Source organism: Gasterosteus aculeatus, chromosome 3, assembly GCF_964276395.1.
Source record: "Gasterosteus aculeatus chromosome 3, fGasAcu3.hap1.1, whole genome shotgun sequence".
NCBI lineage: Eukaryota > Metazoa > Chordata > Actinopteri > Perciformes > Gasterosteidae > Gasterosteus > Gasterosteus aculeatus.
The window spans coordinates 7,764,884-7,787,374 of record NC_135690.1 but is presented as its reverse complement, the minus strand read 5'-3'; the positions used below and the strand labels follow the sequence as shown (position 1 = coordinate 7,787,374).

The 22,491-nt window shown below is 43.6% G+C and overlaps 1 protein-coding gene across 3 annotated transcripts; it reads right to left on the bottom strand.

The window, feature by feature from the left end:
* Positions 1 to 12: 12 nt before the first annotated feature.
* Positions 13 to 22,246, bottom strand: kcnab1b (potassium voltage-gated channel subfamily A regulatory beta subunit 1b). Of its 3 annotated transcripts, none has more exons than XM_040171048.2 (15): positions 21,807 to 22,246; positions 20,643 to 21,147; positions 13,251 to 13,294; positions 12,507 to 12,544; positions 11,861 to 11,940; positions 11,453 to 11,497; positions 10,332 to 10,376; positions 8,863 to 8,906; positions 6,732 to 6,818; positions 2,722 to 2,807; positions 2,160 to 2,280; positions 1,965 to 2,059; positions 1,698 to 1,818; positions 1,463 to 1,551; positions 13 to 1,361 (listed from the first exon to the last, which is right to left on the bottom strand). In XM_040171048.2, exons 2-15 carry the CDS (start codon positions 20,855 to 20,857, stop codon positions 1,272 to 1,274), a joined length of 1,200 nt encoding a protein of 399 aa, XP_040026982.1. In that variant the 5' UTR covers positions 20,858 to 21,147; positions 21,807 to 22,246; the 3' UTR covers positions 13 to 1,271. The 3 variants fall into 3 exon arrangements, with proteins under 3 accessions (XP_040026982.1, XP_040026983.1, XP_040026985.1); XM_040171049.2 differs by having other exon boundaries at positions 21,770 to 22,218; XM_040171051.2 differs by having other exon boundaries at positions 21,913 to 22,166.
* Between the last annotated feature and the right edge of the window lie 245 nt (positions 22,247 to 22,491).

Below are 22,491 nucleotides of genomic sequence, written 5' to 3'. Positions count from 1 at the left end.
TCACTAGTAAAAACAATTTAAATATGAATTTTATTATAAAACAGGAGGACACAGACAAACCCCAACAGCTAACAGCAGTACCGACAGTTTCAAGTCACGGGTTGTAGTTGTTTTACGGAGATTTAGCAAACAATGTGTCTACTCTAGCAGTGTTATTTCAATTCTTAAAGCATCCATAACAATAATAGAAAAATCACTATAAATCTTCTAAAACATACTACATGAGAATTATAAGCTCTTTATGTTTATCTACAAATCTGATGAAGGACACCGAAATACACGTTTTAACTGACATAACAAAAGTCCTCCTACTATGTAGGTTTAAACTGGCATCTGAGAGAAATTGGATAAGAGTTACAGGTGTAATGGCTGCAGGGGTAAATATGTTTTTCTTTTTTCTCTTTCTTAATTAGCGACATGGCATTGCTTCTTAAATTACAAAGCTCTCTCTCGGAAGGATCTCACCAACTTTGATGAGACAAATGTTCTTGCCACAGCACAAATAATTCAGACATTATCCTTACTGAGAAAATTCTGCTTAATTAAAAAACGGGACACAACAGAGAAGTACACCATATTGTACTTTTGAATAAGTGAAAACGAAAATAATTACAACATGTAATGAAAATTTACGTAGCTGCTTAATGAGGATAATATACATAATAGTCAGTACTTATGCATTGAAACATATTTTAGTTACTTTTTGAACTCTTGGTATTTGCAACATTGTGAGCAGAATTTCACTTAATCCAATACTGAAATAATTAATCTCATTGACAGGCCAGCTTCCGCTGCCAAAGGAAATGTAAACATGTCATCCAGTCTGCTGAGATCCAATTCCACACGTCATCATTGATTGTTTTTCTTCACATCAAAAACATCTAGCAACGTTAATTCATGTAACATTGGGTACATGTTAATAAACCATCTATGAACTTTCACCAATAATCTAATCTCATGATTCTTTGAATGTGTGGTTCAGCGGCTTGTTGGAGCACACAACACAATTTTGCTGCCGAAATCATCTCCCTGGACCTTCTAGCTGTCCTCCAGCCCGGCTGTAGCATGCATGTTTTGTTAGTAGCTCAGACTACAATAATGAGTACTGGTAGGTATTCATACAGAGAAGGAGCCAAGTGGAACACTTTACACAGTCACATACAGTCAGACGCGTACACAAGCAAAGTTGGACACTCGCTAATGGTGCCATGGCTGTGAGAAAGGAGCTTTGATAAGCTTTTGGAGCATAGTTCACTAAAACACTGTCCATTTTAATGCTGGTAGTCCTTTTTACTGTGAGGGCGATTTCCCAGTATTTGATCCACTTCTGAAGCAATGCCTGCTGTCATTTTTGGAATTACCTGCACGGTGCACAACACAGAGAAACCGGTCAATGCTATTGAGTAGACCAAATACTTGATAGTTATTCAGTTACATTCAGGCTCAGGAAATACATTCATACCTGAATGGCACCCAGGTTCTCTGTCAGCTGGATCGGATTGGAGGATCCCAGCAGCACTGAGCTCACTCCCTCGTTCCTCAGACACCAGGCTAAAGATCGGAGGAGTTTTTACAGCTGTTAATTTAGCATCACGGTATCAGACAGTACGAAGAGAAACAGGGATTTGCTTGTGAACAATATTTTCTTTGTTTACTCCCACAGGAATGGGAAGTTGGGGGTGTGAGGACGTCCTCACCTATGGCTAGCTGCGGCAAAGTACATCCAAGCTTTTCCGCAACATAAGTCAGTTCCTTTAGCTTGGCTTGTTGTTTCCTCCCATCCTCACTCAGTATTTTCTCCCTCAACCATTGGTATGGCTGGAGGAGCGGAACAAGAGTAAGAATTACTTTAGCCTGGCAGAAATAATGTGAACCACATCATGTTTAATGGCTAGCTTTTTGGACACTAGTCAAACGACATATTATATAACCAGGCAGGTGCACCGAAGAAATCTAAACTTTACCTTCATGGAGGCCCTGGAGGACTCAGGGACGCCATTCTCGTATTTCCCAGTGATAATTCCACAGGCCAAAGGTGACCACGACACCACACCCACACCTGAGACAGAAGAAGAGCCACTGAGCAACAGGCTACACAATCTATTGCAGCCATGAATCCATTCACTTACGAAGCTTGACATGCGAAAGTACACACATACCTATCTTATGATACAGCTCTGGCAGCTGAGTTTCCACTTTGTCCCTCTGGAAGAAGTGATACTCTGCCTGCTCACACACTGGTGGAATTAGATTAAACTGCCTGGCCACCGAATATGCTTCCTAATTGAATATGAAGAGGCAATGAAAAGAAACAGCAAAAATGTTAATTAGACGTTCAACCCCCCCTTGCTGCTCTTTGTATGTCATGTTTCTATATCTGATCATTCTGGATTTCAATAGCGCTTTCAAAAACACAAAGAAGTTGTGATAGCTTCAGTAGTGTGAACGAAAGGACATTTACATAAACTAGAAAATCCCCCACTGTGCTCTATGGGTCACATGTGAGGTTGTCTTGCTGATATCACCTTCAATTACATTTTCCCCACTTTCTGAAACCATTCTGGAAGATATCGGACTTTGTAAATGCTTTGTATTGAATTTAAAAAGAAACTATTTCCAGCCTTAAATGAAACCGGGTTTGTTTGTCTCGTGTAGATTTTTTTATTTCCTAATCTTGTGTGGCTTGCTAGGATATAAAGCAATGCAATCTCCATCGCTCACCATGATTTCCATTGCAGACCACCGCGATGTCCCCCAGTACATGGACATCCCCTGGTTGATCACATGTGTCATCGACCTCACTATCTCTGTTAAAAAAGCAGATATGGACACTGTCAGTAATCAGTGGATATCTCAACAATATTTTATATAAGCTGTAGGAAAAAACCTTATTCATATTACTCTTCTTTTTAGCATTTTTGGATTATATACACTCAAAAAAGCATTTTTAGATTCAATTGATATTTTTCTCAAAAAATAATAGAGTTCTCATAAAAGTAGATTGCAAGAAATTCAGAAAAGCCTTGATATAAAACTAGAACAGTGAGGACCGTAAAACCAAAGATGCTGCTTGAAAGGCTCCTTGTGAGAAAAGCCTGCGTCCTTTTAAACTCGTGTACAAGCAGATATTCTTTGCAGGGATCGTACAGCTTCACGTGGCCAAAGGGGTTGAATGAAACAACATTCTGACCGACCTTGGCAGAATGTTGTTTGTGCAGTTGAAAAAAATCCAAGTTACAGTCTTAGGGGCTGCAATCCGCCACAGTGGCCTTTGGTGGTCTCTGTAGGTTATTTGAGCCTGGGTAGGTTATGGTGGGTGGAATAGTGGTCAACCAAAATCATATTTAATAAGAACTGCTGTAATGTTCTTTAACCGAGGCCATCTCACATCTCAGGAGAGGATACTGTTATTATTTTGAATGTGTGCCTTGTGTGCTGTGCACAAACTGTCCATTTACTGAAGAAAACAACAACCAGATGAAAAAGAAATTAATGTGATCACTTATGTCTTTAATTGCGTGCTTTTGTGTGCCGTTGTACTTAGAATGCATTAATGAAACATCTGCTTCATTAAAGCGGTGAATGTAAAATGTGAAGAGGAGAGACTGAGAATGAGGATGAAGAGATGAGACTAGTGTGTAATTAAAAAAAAAAGAGTGTGAGTGATTCCTTTTCCTCAGCAGATCTCTCTGTGGGCCAAACTGTAGCTCAGTGAGACAGAAAGCCAGCGTGTGTCTGTGGTGGTGTGGGTGAAGCAAGTGGGAGGGTGGCAGGATAACAGCGCATCTGCTCCTCGAGGGAGGGACGGAGCGATGTATAAAGACGAAGGCAAAAATTGCAAGTTGTAAAAGCTCACAGCTGTGAGAACTCATTGGCAAGTTTATCCAAATCAACCACCGTGCAGCCGACTGGCCACTCTGAACATAAATAGTCTTCTAACAACAGATGGTCACACACGGAGCAACGTGCTGGGGTGAGATATCCAGCGATCACCATCAACACCCCACTCACATGAAGCCACCGCGCGTGTTGGATGATGTGGGGGGAAAGAGAGGTTATGAAAAACATGGAGGGTATTAGTATGCTCCTTAATGCGTGAGATAGGTGGAGAATTAGGATATAAATATCTCTACCACTGCTCCATATTCACTATTTAACTATTCACTATTTATTGGGACAAACACGCAAGTCATGTGTTGTATGGTAAAGATAACAAAAAATAACCACATTGTTGAGTAATTAAGGCTACAATTAAAGCTGTAAAGAGAATTATGTTTTGGACTAGTGTTTGATATTGTTGAAATGAATTGTATTTCTGTGTGAGTACATGCATGCAATGCATTCCATCTGCGTGTTGAATGCAAATGTACCAAAAACTGCAACTATGAGCCCGTCTTTGAGACTTCTCACACAAGCAACACTGTCCTGAGTCATTTGGTCAAGTTCAACCAGCAGGCATCACATTGCCCTTCTGCAGAGTGAAGATAGGAGAGTGGAATAAATTGTTGAGCCGATGTCCATATTTGTCCAGTAGTGCATATTTTGAAGATAATATTTACGGGTCGGCGATCAATATGTCACAGCACAGGAGCTTAGCTTGGTTTTATATTCGTGGGAAAGACGTTTTTGAATGTGGAGCTCAAAGGAAGATAAGTATTGAGCTGCTGAGTGGGTGAAAAGATTCTCCATGCTGTTGCTGAACGTTTGAGCATCGAGGGGACATCCGTGCCCTTGAAGTAAAGCCAAAGCCATGTGTTCAGTATGCTGTGGCAGTAGCATTTCATTTGTTCTTGGCCGGAGGGCCTTCTACAAAGTCTATTTATTGATGCCATGTCTGATCTTTTCCTCCGCCTGTAAATCCCACTCTTTATTCACTCTGTCCGCAGGATTTCCTTATTAAGTTGAGTGAATGGATGCAATTCGCTCTGTCAAATAAAATATGTGGACGAGCGACTGGAAACCAACATTGAACTGAGATGCAGGCAGTTCATTCGGCAGGCCATGGGATGCCGATTAAAACAATGAGCTGACAACGGCACTGATGCTCCTCCTGGAGGCACATATGTGCTACAATGTGAGAACTTTGCAAACTACAGCAGAGGACATTGAGGCTAGGCCTTAAACTGCTATACATTCTCATCACTATGCAGGAGCTGCAACAATAAAGAACAGCGGTGGGCTCAGTCCAGGAAAGGAAGGTGGACGTTGGACATTCACGAGAAAGGTTGGGCATATTGGACCGGATATAAACCAAGAGTCTAGAGAGAGTAGGGGGATGAGGAAGAGTTACACAACAAATAGGAAGGCTGGACGGTACAAGTTAGTGGTGATGGTAACAAAGCCAGACTATGCAGCCATGACATCACGTTTTTTGTCCCCAAGGGGACACGCGTTGTCTCACACAGTCAGAAGAAGTTAAAGTCACGAGAACAACGTACAAAAACAATTTCCACCCGAATGTGTGCAAAAACACACCCACCCACCTGTTAGTAATCTTAACATCCTTTGTTTATTGGAGAAAGGTTTTTTTTTTTTAAGTTTCAGCAACATGTGTCTAAGTGAATTCCTATTTTAGAAATGTACATAACAAGTCCAATGAACTATGGGGGTCCTGTGTTTTTGCATGTTCGCACAATTACTTTGAATAGTCTCCAGGAGAAGCGAGATGAGGAAGTCTTCATTTGTGCATCTACATCCACTCCTTACTCTTGGTAAGTATGAATAAGAGGTGGACAATCTTCTACAAGGATTAATGGAATAACCGTGTGGCACAGCTGCGGAAAGGAAAACAGCCCATCTGTCTTAATGCCTGTCAGTGTTTGTGCGTTTTTATACATTCATGTGCAACTTTGATTATCCTGACGCACTCTCGATCCACGAATCCATCGTTCACGTTAGATTTCTCTACATTAGTTGTCAATGGTGAATTGACTTTATCTGCAGACGGGTAACTAATGTTGGACGGAGGTGGCTGCTGGCCGTGCCTGGCGGGCCAACGTACAACCAGCGACAGAAAAGCCCCGGGGAGAATGAGCGTGGAGGATTGACCTTCCACTGTCAGCTGGCTCACAGCGGAGGAAGCATTGGTGGCAAAGCGGAAGGACTGGGAAGTGTTTTTGAGGGACCAGTGGGACTCCATCCTTGGGGCCTAATTTAAGCTGTGGATGAGCGTTAGGACTGAATAAAAAAAGGGGCCCAAGTATCAGTGATGTTATGAAGGAGAGGTAATAGAGAAAATAAATGATGGCCCTTGTTACGTGTGTGTGAAAGGCAGCACTTGAAGGAATGGTGCGCACAGTAGGGCTTGTGTCCAGTGAGACCAACCCCAAAATACACCAGGTTCCCCTTGGGGAGGAGGGGGGGCGGGGCCATAAACCTGCTTCTCATGAACCAGGAAGGCTGGGAGCGTGTGTGGCTCAGAGACCCTGTTGGAAACTAGTGATCCCCCAGAGATGGAGGGGAAAAGAGAGGTAGAGCGCCGATCCCAAATAGAGAATGAGAGATGAGGCAAGATTGTCAGAATACTAGAAATGTGTGTGTGTGTGTGTGTGTGTGTGTGTGTGTGTGTGTGTGTGTGTGTGTGTGGCAGACACATACACACACAAAGAAAAACCCCTTCGGTCAAAGGCAAAGGTCACCAGGCCAGCAGCCTGTGTTTCTCCCCATCTCATGTCACGGGACAGCATGCATTGTTCCTACTGCCCCCTGGGGTCTCGACAACAACCACTCACCCTCCATGGGGGTGTTGCTGTCTGGCCGGTTGGCAAAAACCACATCCACATACTCAAGCTGCATCCTCTGGAGAGAACTCCTTAAACCTGCAACGAGAGGAGAGAAGAGGAGAGAAGATGTCCAAGAAAGTGACATTTGTTATTTTTGTTTTCTATTTGTTGTACTGCTGGAATTTAACCTTAAATATTTCTAATTTCCAGAAGGATAATTTGACACCCTTACAAATCAGAATGGAACAAAGCCCGAATAAGCACTGAGCGTCACCCTCTGCTGATGAATACTCCCAAATGATGGTGTCAAGCATACCTAAAGGGGCAATGGTTTTATGCCACCGTGTATTGTGAACATTACATTACTGATCTTTGCTGTTTTTAAAAAATGATGATACCCAGTTCAGAGCAACAATATACAAAAACAGAAACATTTCTTCAAGTGTGCTGGTTAAATCTTGATATTTAAACCAAGGCAGCCGATGAAAGGACAAAAAAGGTGAGGAAGATCCTGAAGGGATTTAAAGTCAACGTGATCGTAAACATGGCAAAGTGACAGTTGACCACATGTGACTCGAGGCCCGCCAGCTGCATCTCGGCTCGGCCATCTTTCAATCCAGCCCGCAAGCGAATCTTATTCGTCATAGTCTGTTTTACCGAGCTGGAGCGATGGTTATGGGATCACGAGTCTTAGTCAAAAAGAGATGATGTTATGAGGTTAATTAATGTAGAGCCCAGTTAACATATCTCCTGAAAAGACTATCTATAGAAAAAATGCCCTGCATCTAAGCAAACTTGAATCCTCATTATGTAAATAAATGTTTTGACAGGTGGTGGAGGAACCAAAAAACCTAAAGCTGGATGAGGCTGACAAGAAAGACGAGGGGGATGAGAGAAAAGGTCGCGCTCAATTCTTTCCCTCGCGCTCGGCATTTTGAGACCCTGTACGCCGAGCGGAGGATAAGCGATGGCAACAACCTATTGTGTGCAGATCAGTTCCCCATTCACACGCGGGGGAAGACCTGATGAAAGATGAGAAGTGAACAGAGGAGACTGTCACAAATAAGGACAGCGGGGTGGAAGAGAGACAAGGAAAAAGACACTTGTGCGCTCTGGAGGACGTGAGTTTGCGTAGCAGATTAGTGCCGGAGGCTTCATCGTTGCCAGCTAATCCCACTTGAGAGTTTTGCTCCGCTTCGAACCATTTATTCAGGTATACGCTCTCCCATGATCCCAGAAACACCCACTAGCCATCAGGGATCCTAATGGGAGCCTGCACCGTCATGGCTAACGCTGTCTGCTGCCTCCTGGATTAGCTGGAATTTCCTCGCTGTGAAGGAAGTCTATTTTTGGAGCTGAGAAAAAATGTTGTGATGTTTGTACCACAAAGCTGTTCTACTGGCATCTGCACTGAATACTGCATTGCATTAAGTGTCCTGCAGAAGTCTATTTGAAATAATCAATGACTTTCTTTCTGTCCTGAGAGTAAAATGGTAAACACACAAGCCGGTGTCTACTGAGGGACTTTGACTTCTCCTCGTACCCCAGAGTACCTCAGTGCTGCTCTCTGCCATCGAACATTTGGTTCGACCCCCCCATCACGTCACTGACTGGCCTGTGGAGGGATGCACAACCAGTAGTCGGGATGATGGTCTCCCCCAGACTATTTGTTACCCTAAGGTGACATGTGCCAAACCTGCAGACACACTGCACCTTTCTCTAACAGATGGCCCCTATCATCTGGACTGGCTTTGTTTTGGGGAAGGAGGGGGGTGCAGAGGCTGCTGTGAATGTTAATAACTTTGGAGGGAGCTGAGTCACTGCAGAGGGTGCATTGCGCTGATGACCGATAGGCGAGTGGTTAGTGAGGTGGGATGTCATTATCAGCTCAAACAAAGCCACAGAGAGGCATTTTAGAGGACACTAGATACGTTGAGGCATATTAACTTCTTAATAGGAACCCTTTAAAGTGAGACAATTTTTCTCAAGCTTCAATGTAGCACACACAATATTCAAATTGGGCTGCGTGCACAGGAGGAGACACCGATTGGGAAGAATAAAGGGGGGGAAATACGATAAAAGAAGTAAGTGATGGGGTGAGGTGAAGGACAAAGCAGCGGCGGGGGAATCGACCTGTTACCTTCGATGATGTGTTTTCTGTTGAGGCCTCTCTCCGTCTCGGCTCTGCAGCAGAAGAAGCAGGAGAATAAGTGCGTGTCAGCACGCACACGCATGCGTTTGCACATTCCTGCACATAGACACAACTCTCTTGAATTGAAGCAGATCGTTAAACAAGCAAAGCAAGAGCCTGCATAACAAACAAACCACTGAGGAGAAATACACCCACTCGACGCTGAGCAGTTCGCCCGCAGCTATCGAACAAACAGGGATGGTCGTCTTGTCCTGATCACCGGTGATTGGCCAGGTTGTTTACTCAAGTACGTTTTTTATCACATTACCCAGACGCTGATACCAGGTAAGATAACACAGAGCTAAAACTTCACTAACCTTTAGCATTCATAGCATGGTCATTTGTGGCACAATGAGGGCCATAGTGGTTTAGTGTGACAACGTAAAACCTTTGTACATTTTTGAATTTGAATTTGGACGGTTGAAGCACATTTGTTTCAACGCTTTGATTACATTGTTGACTATTTTGAGGCTGTTTCCTTATAGATATGCACAAATATCTGGGTTGGTACCTGCTAATTGCACCAGGTTCATTACTTACATCATTCGGTCACTGTCTTTATCCGCCTGACATGAAGCACTGAGCTTGTAATGTACAGCAAAAGCTGTTTGGTCAACCTAAACAGTAACATTGTGAAGCTACACAACCGGAACGGCTGCAACACTCAAAACTGCGCTTCAGTGATTTGTCAGTAGTCATTTTCACATTTTCCCCTTGCCTGGATTCGTCTTTCTTATTTGATTCCTTTCTTTTCTTTCTGTTTCTCTCTTTGCTCTTTTGTGTTGTCTTTGCTTCATTTCACACTCTCCCTTTTTTTTTCTGCCGCCCTCCTTTCCGCTGTGTTCCTAAATGCTATAAATGTCTGTCCCTCCTTCATCATGTTTTCTTACCTTTGGTGCAGAAGGGCGGCCTATCATATTGCTCAGTAGGGCGTTAAGCAGTTGTAATGTCAATCTGTTCGGTTTGGGGAGAGATTTTGTACCTTGACAACAGTATGAGTTTAAATGACATTTTCCCAACCTACCCGACTCATCTGGGTTAGACACTGAATGGAGAACAAAAATGTTCTTATGTTGCTTCTACTTCCCCCCCGTTTGAGCCTTAAGACCTCTAATAGCAATGCGCACTGAGAGACGAATACGTCGGCATGTCACAAGAAGCAGTTATGACTCTTGGCATTTTGGCAAGAAGTTTGAGGAAACATATGTAGTGAATCAACAGGGGGTGAAAACAAGGCCATGCAGAAATGTGCGCTTGTGTCACTCATGTTTCGAGTGTGTCCTCACTGTCACTGTTTTCCAAAGTGGTCGACGCCATGTCTATGCGGCTAATGTTTTAATGTGCAGTGAGAAAATCCCAACATAAAATGCACATGTTGGACGTCATACACACATTTACATGCACACACACACACTTACTTCCCTCCCCAGTAAAGCTTTGTGGTGATCACCAAGCTAGATCTCCTGAGGGAAAACAGACAGACACATCAAAAGGTCATAAGAAGGACTTTCAAAGCTGTTGTCAAAAAAGACACATGCATGTCAAATGCTGCATGTGCGCGTGGACATGCATGGTTTCTCCAGTGATCCTTTATCTTGCAGTGTGATTCAGCAAGATCAAACAAAAACAAAAAACAACGTATCTTTTATGAAAAATCACTGAAAGATCCTTTTTTTCTCCACCAAGACAGCGGCCCTGATGTAAAATCCCTCACGCTTGAACGATCAATAACTGAAACGGATGCCGAGTTGAGGTTGCTGCAGGCAGTGAGTTGCCATGAGAAGAGTGATGGAGAAAGTCTTGTGACCGCAGTGTGGCAGTGCATAGACTATACACAGCAGACGACAACTTTCATGTTCTTGCATTGGTACATTTAAGTAAGGATATTTTAGTGAAAGTTAAGATATTTGGCACCTTCAAAGATTTGCGATGTACAATACCTGAAAGCAGATGTACACAAACGTATTAAGCACAAGTATCTTCCACACAAACGGCATTTGGCCAAAATTGTTGGGCTGTTTTTCATGAAGGGAAACTTAAAGCATGAAGTGATTCCCAACCAGGGTTCAGGACGTGGTTTACTGGGAAGGTCCACCGCTTTGGCACGGATTGAACGATCTCAACTTTTGTACAAAATCCTTTTAGACATTAAAATATCATGAAAAATATTGGACAGCTGGACATTTACTGCTACAAGAGGACAACATTTATGCCCTGACCTTCATAAATAGCCATTATGATGGGCCTTCTCTCTCAATAAACGACAATGCTACCATGCACAGCCTTAGTCAGCCAGAAATAAATGTTTCTTTGAGATACATTGCAACACCAACATCTGAGCCTGACCTCTCAAATGCTCTTGTAGATCCATGCAGCCACAGAGAAGTGCATGCAAATTAATAATATGATGAAAACATGTACACTAGGTACAGATTTTGTTGGCTTGTCCACCCACTCTAGGAGTGTTGCGCATACACACACATACTGTACATAACCTATTCACGGAACAATTTTAGAATCTTAAGAAACTTTACTTCACCTCCAGCATTTTTTCTTGATGATGTTTCCCAGGATTATCTCTGCTCTGCAAAGAAAAAGATACAAAAGAAGTTAATGGGATTATGTGTCAGGCTGCATTTTGTCTAAGAGCATGTAAGCGTGACGGCTAATCTGCCAAACATCTACTGCATGAATACCTGATTAAAAATCGGCAGGAAAAGAAGATAGAGGAAAAACACCCGCATTAAATGAATGAATTCCTCCCACAGCCTTGAAACTAATATTCATCAGATGTCCAGACCTGTAAACGAGCCGTGAATATTATGTGGAGACTCCGCAGATGAAGAAGATTATGTAGATCAGCGTCGAGCTGAGCTCATTTCTGTACGTCATATTCCTGCTCTGGGGGCCAAAGCGCGTTAACCTCTTGAGTCCTGAGACAACTCACTTTCCGCCGGAGTAGACTTCTGCCGTGTCGAACAGGTTCACTCCGCTCTCGTAGGCAATGGTCATCAGCTGCTCTGCCACCTGATTCAGAAGATAAGAATTTCCCCTTCAGCGAGGTATGATGTACATCTTTTAACGTTACCCCAAATTACACTTGAAAAAGGATGAGCTAAAGAAATTCCCTGACCTTCCCTTCCGCTGAGATGCAAATATCCAGGAAGTCTGCAGCTGCTCTAGTTTAAAGTTGTTTACCACTCAATACATTTCTGACCTAGTTTCTGTGCCTGCAGTTCACCCAGAGCCACATGGGAAGGCCAATTTAGTCAGGCTGACTTTATCTTTCTCTACTTGGCTCCATTTTTGTTTGTTTGTTTCCCTGTGTGTGCCAGGCAGTGATGAGCTGATGAGTTCAGTGGCTTTCCCCCTTCCAGCCCCGATCAAGCCACAGGAAGCGGAGTTCCACTAAATACGCAACAGGGAGCAATGAGACCTGAACACTGAGCTGACAGGAACTTAACAGATCGTATCGGGAGGTTGGTAATGGATGGTGACTAACTAAAATCCTCCCGAGGAGGCTACAGGCTCGGTGCTCACAAGGGCTCACTAGTTGTGTTTGCTAATGTTAATTAATGTTAATGTAGTCTTACCTCATCGGAGATTTGACCTCCAAACGTTACCCATGTGCCTGTAGAAGAAATCAGAGTAAAAATAACATACTCAAAATCATTCGCTCTAAGCATTAATTATCATTTTGACATTTTTGCTTGACATGAAAAAATGGCCCGCCTGAAAACCATAAGAGCCAAATGTCCGAGTTGAGTGTTAAAAGTATGAAATAATGTTTTTTGGGAGTTTACTGTATGCAAATTGTTGAGAGAAGTGCAGAATGCTTGACAGCTCCTTTTGTCAAAAGCTAAGAGAAGCTTTGTTAGTTTTAGCAGGTTTAAAGCTCATTAAAGATTCATGTATTGAGATCTACTGTTGCCTTTTCTTCAACACATCCCCCACAAACACAATAACTACACAATGAATCAGTCCTATCAATACGAGTGTGTTTGCATTCCGGTGTACATTGAATATGTGTGATGATTGAACTTGTTTGATGGAACTAATGCTGTTTAATAAAAGGGGAACTAATAACACTGTGTTGTCTCTCACGACTCTCCATAAATATAAAAGACGCACGTGGATTGAACGGGGTCAAATAATCCAATACAATTAAAACACTATCCCCTTTTGCGTGGCTTTTTCACTGGCTCTATAGTATCTCTTAACTAACACACACACACACACACACACACACACACACACACACACACACACACACACACACACACACGAGTTGAGTTCGCACTTGGATGCTTATGCTCTTGCTGATTAAATAAACTCACCAAGTCCCAGACAGGAGACACGCAACCCAGATTTCCCCAGGTTCCTATGAAGAAACATATGAAAAAAACATTGCTGCTTTGTCTCAAGTTGTCAGCAATGACATTGTGAATTTATGTGCTGCTGCATTTTACTTTGGGCGCACACATTCTTTCTGCTTTAACAAAACATCATAACTCTAGAGACTGAAGGGAGATGACAGTAACTTTGCTATATGCAGGCAAACTTACTGCATGTAGGGCATTGATAATAACCATCTAGCTCATCACGTTTTACCTTTATATCTCCTGCAATCATGAATCGGATTAGGGAGATTTACAGGAGGGAGGTCACTCGATTTGTTCCGTCAATATGAATCCCACCTTCTCTGCAGGAGATTGTTTCCCACCAAAGACCTTGAAAACTATACGCATGACTGAAACAAATCCTCAACCTGTTGGGGCTGCTGCCCTGCAGGACTTTTGAAGTGTTGCTGTTGGTTTCACCCCCCGTAATCCTTCAGGCAGATCATTTACATCCAGCAGATGGGCCGCAATGAAACGCCACTTTGGGGCGGCCATAAACGCAACGGAAGACAAACTAAAGCAATAGAAGACAAAATAAAATATTTTTTGCTTTCACGATACGTGCCCCATCGTGTCCAACTGAGAGGGGAACTCATGTGTTTGACCATGAGACCATTTCATCCGGCGAGGAGAATTGGTCCAAATAGTTATTTCCCAGAAACACCCTCCCCATTCGGGCGGCACCTTTCTGTGTGCAGTCTGCATGTTCTCCCTGTGTCTGCGTGGGTTCTCTCCGGGTTCTCCGGCTTCCTCCCACAGTCCAAAGACATACTCTGGTTGATTGGGGACTTTAAATCGCCCGTAGGTGTGTGAATGGTTGTGTGTCTCTGTGTAGCCCTGCGATTGGCCGGTGACCAATCCAGGATGTACCCTGTCTATCGCCTGAAGTTGGCTGGGATGGACTCCAGCCCCCCTGCGACCCTGTGTGCAGGATAAGCGGTTTGACGATAGATAGATGGATGGACCCTCCCTGTTTGGTCTGAGGATTGTGTCTGCTTGGTTTTGCAGGCGTTTACTCGTTACATCAAATGAGGCCGTGAAGAAATGCCAGTAGTGCCCAACAAGTAATGGAAATGGGGAAACGTCAAGTCGTCGTGTCAGTGGAGGAAAATAAATGAGGTATGTGTTTACATATCAATTTTTTTAAAAACATTTATGGATCCTTTGATGCATTGTGCATTAAAGCAATAAGGACAACAGATCGCTCTGCAGTCAAATTGCCGGGTGGCTTCCTGTCTCTGACACGGTGGAGGAGTTTGGATAATGTACCCGCTGTCTCTCTGATGTATTATCCAGTGGGAGCTCAGGTCCATGAGAGGGAGGGGGGAGGCTGTAAGGTTGGAAGTGTGATACTGACAGAATAGTGTGTGTTCCGTCCTGGCGTCATTGAGGGCAAAACGCACGGATGATTAGGAATATTTACAGCTGTGTCCATAGCTCGCCCCTCTGGGTAAAGCATTTACTTATGCCTGAAATAGTTTGTAAATTGAACACATATGCATTGGATCCTCATTGATACCGCTGACATGATTGCAGTGACACGTTCATGCACATTACCTCCGCAACAAACAAGCTTGTTCCATTTCAAAATAGGTCTGGTTGTCCTCGGAAGAAATTGCCAACTTTGTTTTTGGAGATCCTCCATAAGCTGTGTTTAGAGTGTTCGCGTGATGTTTTAAATGCATTCAAGATGCCTTAATGATAGCAGAAGAACGAGGCTGACGTTCAGCAGGCGGAAAAGCGCCCTGCTGCTGTATTCTTGTTTTGAGGGAAGCAAAGGCATCGGCCGTACCTGATTATTAACCACACCGCCAGGCGCAGCACAGTAATAGATCCGTTCAGGTCTGGTAATTGGATGCCAGCACAGGCACTTTGCTACGTAAGCTAATCATTCAGGGGGATTACAGCGTGTCACCAGCAGCAAAGGAACGAAAATGAACAAGTTTGTGTTAAAGAGAAAATAGCTGCTTGTACGCATGTGTGGGATCAAAATGGGGCTGCAGAGGCACAAGTTCTTAGATGGTAAGATAAACAAACTAAGGAAAGGAAAAACATCTCCACTCAAAACTGCGCATAAAGAACTTTGCAAGCCAGTGAGTGTGGCTTGGTCATCATCCTCATGCTTGGATGACGCCCAAAAGAAGCCTTGAAGTGAAATGACAAATGAGTCATTTAAAGACGCCCCCTCACACAAACCTGTCACCGCTTATGAGCATCCTGTGAGCAGCTACTGTACGCAGCCACTTCTATTCCAGTGGATACTCAGTTGGAAAAAATAAAAATAACGGCAACATCTGGATTCATTTATTTTGCTTAAAACGTTGGAGATTTATTTTCTAATGTTGGAATTCCTCACAATCAATGCTGGTCAGCTGGTCGCTGGGGATCAATGCAGATAGAAAAAGATAAACAAGAAAACAAACTTGACAGGCGGAAGGGTTAGACAACGCCCGCCTTCTCGGTTCCCACCGCTTTCAAAAAAAAAGAAGAAAGGATTCAGCGCAGGGGTTGAAAGGCAGGTCACATGCTTAATATATCAGGGCCTGCGTGGGCGGAAAGAAAGGAGGAAAGTGAAATAAAGCACATTAGGGGGCAAATAATGAACACATTAAGTCGAAGTGAAAAGCTCCAGCCTAGTTACTGGGGAAAACAAAACCCCTGATGAAGTCTATGGGCCTCATGGTTGAATCCTCACCAATGACAGAGAGATAATGGACGGAGAAGAGAAGGAGACAGAACGCTACGATAGAGGGACGGAATGAAAGAGACTCGAGCAGCAGACAGAAGCTCGCATAGTTACAAGACCAAGCCCCGAGTCTAAGCGGATCAAACGCCCTCTACGGATGAAGCATTCTGTATGACACAGAACGAGGAACAGGAAATGACAGCCAGCTCCCTACAGGGCCGTGCACAATGCGCATGTTTGTATGGTGTGTGTGTGTGTGTGTGTGTGTGTGCAGTGAGAGTCTGGACATGACGTTCTGCTTTGTTTGACCAAAGGGCCAAAGTCAACATTGTTTAAACTTTTGTCATCCTCATGCACAGACCATCGTATGCATTCACACATTGTTATTTTTACTGCGCTGTGGAAATGTATTAAAAACACTCGGACGTTTTCCGGACTGATCAGTTAACGAATATCACAGAATAACAGTATTTCTCAGCAGAGACGCATGATTGAAGCTAGCGTGGCCTGTGGGTTGATTCTCTATTGGAAAACGTGTGGGCGGATCTGAAGTGGTTGATTCAGAACATTGTGGAGAGCTTAGCAATGTAGGAGAAAAAAAGAAATCATGCCATGATAACTGGAAAGCCTTCATACGGTAGTGATAGAAAGTATGCCATGGTGTCTTTTTAGGTTTAGTTTCTGTTCACCTGCATGCATTAAAAGGAAAAAGCCAAACTGAAACATCTTAAACTGCACTGTCAGCTCGTCTTACAAATGTAAACAAATGGATGAAATAGGGTTATCCTAATAACAATTGTATCTTAATAACAATTGAGATATCACAAAATAAATGCTGAGTATCAATCCAGTGTTGCCATCCCGAACCTCCGATGAACTCAAAGCATTTCTATAAGCTGAATTGTTTTTTTCATCTGTTGACATCTGACAAACCTACAATACTGACAAACAGACGAGGATGAAACATGGTTTGTAATTTAAGTAAATTAATTCTACCAGTACTCCTGTCTGTAAACACAGGCCACTTAAGGACTAACAGCTTAGATTAATTGCTATTATAAAACATCATGGAAAACCATTTTAATTGTGTCCTTTTAATTAAAATGCAAAAGTCCTGGCTGTTTATCTGAGAGTCTGGGTGGATTTTATCCTTGGGGGCTAGTTTGGTCTTTATAAGCTCCACTCTACAGGGCTCCTGTTGTGCAACACCCCGGCTCATATTATTAGAACTACACATCACAGAAAAAAGATGGTGACATGATTTGAAGTGAATGGCTTTGGAACCTAAAATGCATGTATTTCTATTAAAGCGTTTAATGTATGATGACAAACTGGGCAAAAAAGAAAAAAAAAGCTGTATCTCTGAGCAAAAGCAGCCTGATGGGCTCCAGTAGCGTGTAGTCGACACGCACAAAGTCATGCAAACACACACGCATGTATGCGCACTGGCACCTGCGCATGGACACATGTACCCAAAGTTCACATCCCACTTCAAAATCACAAACATAAATCCATGGATAACAACAACGAAGCCAACTCTGATTTGCGGTCCATCCTGAGAAGAGCCACAGTAGCAGGATGTCTGTTCCCCTGCTGTGCGGACGGACAGACGGAGGATTACATCAGCCCCCGAAATACAGCTGTTACCAACGTGGATTTCTTGCTGACTTCATGCTAAATATGTACAAATGGTGTGCAGTGTGTTCCCTGCCAAACTATTGAATGGAAGTAATTGACTGAGCTGATTAAAGGCCTCGACGTACAACAAACACAAAGTACTTTCCATTTGACAATGATGTTCTGCATGTCATCAGTCATTCCATGATGTTTATCTGTCCGATATCTGAGCAGAAGAAACCCACCCTCTGCTATCAATGATTTAAATGTAAAAAACCCAAAAATGAATACCATTTTTTTTGCCCTCGTAAAAGATAAAGGATCAAGATAAAGGCCCAGCAGATTCATCCATTAATGCCAAGATGACACTTGTGCCACAGCAAACAAACTTCATTCAGCTCGACTGTGCAACAAGACGACGAGTGGAATACCTTGAAAAGACCAGTAGAGCCCACTTATAGCACTAAATAGACGGAGTATCTTTTTAGGTATAGTTTATGTTCATTAGTATGCATCAAAAGGTGGAGGTCAGACTGATAATATTTCAATGTGAGGATTTAAAAATTCTGAGGAAAATTGCATAATGAAAAGTTAAAACAGAAACTGCCATTTCTGTGAGCACACACACACACACACACAAAGTGCATTATTCACGCTGTCAACACACAGATGTGTACACAGCTCAGAGAGTCTCTGCCGGCCACTGATAATCCTGCGTCTAAAGGAGCTGATGGAGGGGATGTTTGCATGCCGATCAGCAGCGCAGCTCCGACCAAGGGGAATCTCGCCTGGACTGTCAGAGGGCCTTCTGCCGCCTGATGAGCGTTGTGAACTTGAATCGGGGGCCTTTTACCAGGAACCAGAAACAATCTGCAGAGTAACAGTGAAGCGAGTGGCACCGGGATGTTTTGTTGCGTCGTTGTTTGGGGATTTGTACACTATTCTAAAAGTAAGAAAAGGTCCAACAGCATTGCACGGTTTCACTGAAAGAAGAATTAGAACCACACTATATTTGGCAACACCATATATCGCCATGACAACTAAAATGCAGCGGATGGTGTTATTATTAGTTTATGCTCGCTCGCTCTGAACGCTGCATCTCGTGATCCAGCTACGCCTTCAGATTCTTACATTGCGGAGCCTTAACGCCGTACATGTACTGCACATGCATGCACCGATGCATGTAATGCAATGTGCAAATGCATACGGCCAAAAACGCACACACTCTTTGCAAAAAAAAAAAAAGTGTGTTTTTTGTATTGTTCATCACGCAGAGAAAAATTTTAATAGAATGTGCAACATGTATTTAGTTGTAGACCCTGCAGGGTTTTACAAACAATACAAGGGTCTATTTTAACCAGTTATGAGCCAGTGCTTTGAAGGACAGTAGGAGGCAGAGGTACAGTACAGGAAGAGCCAGACAAACAGGAAGCAGAGTGGGAATGTTAAAATTTGCTGAAGGGTTTATAGGAGGCTTTGCAGCTAACATCCTCCAACTGTTTTTAGAGAGAGCTATTAGAACAAGCAAATGTTGCACACCACAACAAGCACATTTTAGAGGCCATGCACTTCGGTCCTGCATCAGCAGGGCAACATTTCAAAATATATTCCCCTGTGAGGAAAATAAAAGCAGCAGTGAAACATGCATGTAGGTTGATTTGTTGGTTGAGTTTGAGACTTTAAATATAAAAAGTGTTTAAATGATTGAGTTACAGCTGTAAAACAATATCATATTGGTAGGAATAGGAAAAAATTAAAGTTAGAACGGTAGAGTCAGCCAGCGTGTTTGGTGCTTGGGAACAGATTGAGGTTGGCTCTTTTAATGTTGTTATGGAAACGGGATGAGATTGTGTGACGAGCAGACATTTACACATTTAGCTGCCCTGCATCCAATCTGCTACGATTCCGCTAATTGCCTCTTTTCTGCGAGCTGACCCGCGTGCCCCAATTTTCTCTTTCAGTCACTTTCAATTCTTCTTTTTTTTGGTTCTTTCTGTCATCCATTTCTTGTTTCTAACTCAATCCCTTCCCATCCTCCCTCCCAGCTTCTTTCTTCCCCTCTCAGTCTCTCTGCGCGTCTCTCTGGACACCGTGGGCGAGGATGTCACCTTTTTTCAGTGTGAGCGGAAAGCTACAAATGTTTTCCTCTTGGTTACGAGCACACTTACTGAAATATGAAAGCGTTGTTTAATCACAACAACACACACTTTACTGTGACACTTTACGGCCAGTTATAGGGGCACTTATACTGATGTGTTATTGACTTGGGTCATGAAAGACCTTCAAGATCAAACTCAGTGAGGTGATATCTGTAGATGTTGAAGGCAAAACACTCCACGGTTATTATTAGTCATATCTGCTTTTCATAATACAAGTATTTTAAAGTTTTGTGGGAAGGGGATATCTTAGTTTTCACATTTATTATTTATATCCAGGCTATTATCTATATGCAGTAAAAGGTGTAAATGTGTAATAAACCCTTATAAAAAAGCTTTCAAACTGCCTTTTAGTGTGCCTGCAGAAATATATTTTCTGTATTTTTATTATTATCTCTTCATAAACTTGAAAGCAATGCAATAAAACTCCAAAGAAACTCCACTGTTATAGACTCGGATCCTATTTTGCTGTAAAATGTGGTACAATCATGAATTGCCAATAAATCTGCTTCACGGAAAATGATGTTGACACACACACACACACACACACACACACACACACACACACACACACACACACACACACACACACACACACACACACACACACATCCCACTCCTCCCCTGTCATTGCTCACATACCTTCATTGTCTCCATCAAGGCTCTTTTCATTCATCTAGTCTCCCTTCTCACCTTGAGGTATCTTGTTTTTCCACCACTATGTTTTCATTCATATTCACTTTATATATTTCTTTCTCTCACATTCAGAGTTTTTTTTTCAATTTCGTGACTAGGCAGGCTAACTAAAAACAACTGGACACACTTGCCCCCTCCTTCCCCGCTCCCTATTCCCCATCGGACTATACGTACCGGTACTTCATGCCGGTGAGCTTGGCGGTGGACTCCTTCAGGTTGTGGTGGTAGCGGTGGGTGAAGGAGCCCAGGCTGCGAGCTATCAGGGCCACGGTGCGGAAGCGGGCCCGGGCCTGGCTGGCTGTGTTGGTGCTGGCGGCGTTCTGCTTGCTGTGCTCGCCGTTACGCGGGGCCTTCAGCCCGTGGTCCGTGCAGGCGAAGGACACCTGCATGGCTGTTGGCAAGAGGTTGCTCGAGCTGCTCCGAGACAAACAAGGATTCGTATGTGTCCTCAGAGCGCTTAACGGCCGTGCTGATTTCTGCCCGTGGAACTTAGGCTTTGTCCTTGTTGATCCTGTGTGGAGTTGGAAGTCTGTGGTCCATGACTGCCGGCCTGCCGCTGCTGCTGCTGAATCTCATTCGGAAATCCCAGGCCGGAGTGGGACTCTGAGCTTTCTCAGTTTCTTCGTAGGAGAATCTCAAGCTGAGTTGAAGCAGAGATCCTCTGTCGGTCTCACTCCACCTGAGTATATGAGAGAGCATGGAGATAGAGGGAGAGGGATGGAGGAGGAGAGGCACGGCGTGAGTTGCTAACAGAGTCACCCAATCGAAAAGGGCACGTGTGTGGGAAAGCGTGTGTGTTGCAAAGGGTAAAAGGGGAGAGGAGACGAGGAAAATGCTGTGTTTTAACAGTGAAAGAAGAGAAAACCCTGTGAAACCTCTGTGCATTGTCTTTCCCAGTGCTGCTTTCTCCTCTTTTCTGTCTTCCGCTAATACCCCCAATCTGCTTTGACGTGGCTATACGAAGAATGAGAGCAATCCTGCCCATGTTTTTCTTGCCAATCTCTTTCTAAGTCCATCACGTTCTTTTATCGTCTTTCTGTTTGGTGTGTTTTGTTGGGCAGCCAGGAGTTGTGGATGTCCGGCAAGTTTTTCTCGCCCTCCAAACTCAACGGAGCCTTTCAGTCAAACACCTGAAGTGAGGCGCGTGACGCTGGACAACTAAAAACATGCATGTCAATCTAAAACTCTCTCGGACTCCTGGCTCATATCGTAAAAAGAAGGTCATGCTTAAACAGAAAAGCAAACAGCTAGAAATTAACACTCATCTTTTCTTGCACACAAATAGATTTCTTTGCACTTACGACACACACACGGTTAAAGCGTTTCCGATGTCCTTACACACAGTGAATGTTCTCTGACAAACACAGAAGAGCTTCTCTGTTGACGCGTGCCCTCCTGCACCATTGAGAGGAATCAAGCGTTGTTACAAAGCGAGCAGAGAGACCTGGCAAAGATCCGCGTCCCAACAAAACAGCAGCAGCGTCTCCAGCAGCTGTCCTCAGCCTTGTCCCGTCTCCAAAGTCCCCTGAGCAAGTAAGACTGGTGGTTTTATGGTGCCCGGCTTTGCAGCAGGAAGGCTGTGCTTGATGAAGACACCCTGGAATGGTAAGAGACAAGTGGAGAGGAGGAGGAGGAGGAGGAGGAGGGTAGAGCAGGATGCATGGTACCTCACTTCAGGGAGAAGAGGACAGATGCAGTGAGGAGGCGAGTAGCAGCGCGTGCTGTGTGTGGAGAGAGAGAGAGAGAGAGAGAGAGAGAGAGAGAGACATGCGCTGAATGAGGGAGAGACACCGTGTTCAGGCTACCGGCTCTGGCTGACTGGCTGGCCGATAGAAATGCGGTGTTTTTTTCACCATGTTGCCACACGCTCACAGCAAGAGTGGGGGAGAGCGAGAGAGAGAGGGGGAGGATTAACTAATGGGATAATGTTCTGAATGGAAATTCAGTGTGTGAGTTTATTTGAGGGTTCCTTCACTTCGTCAGAATGTTTAAGTGGAATATTGGTTGATTCCAGCAAGCTCAT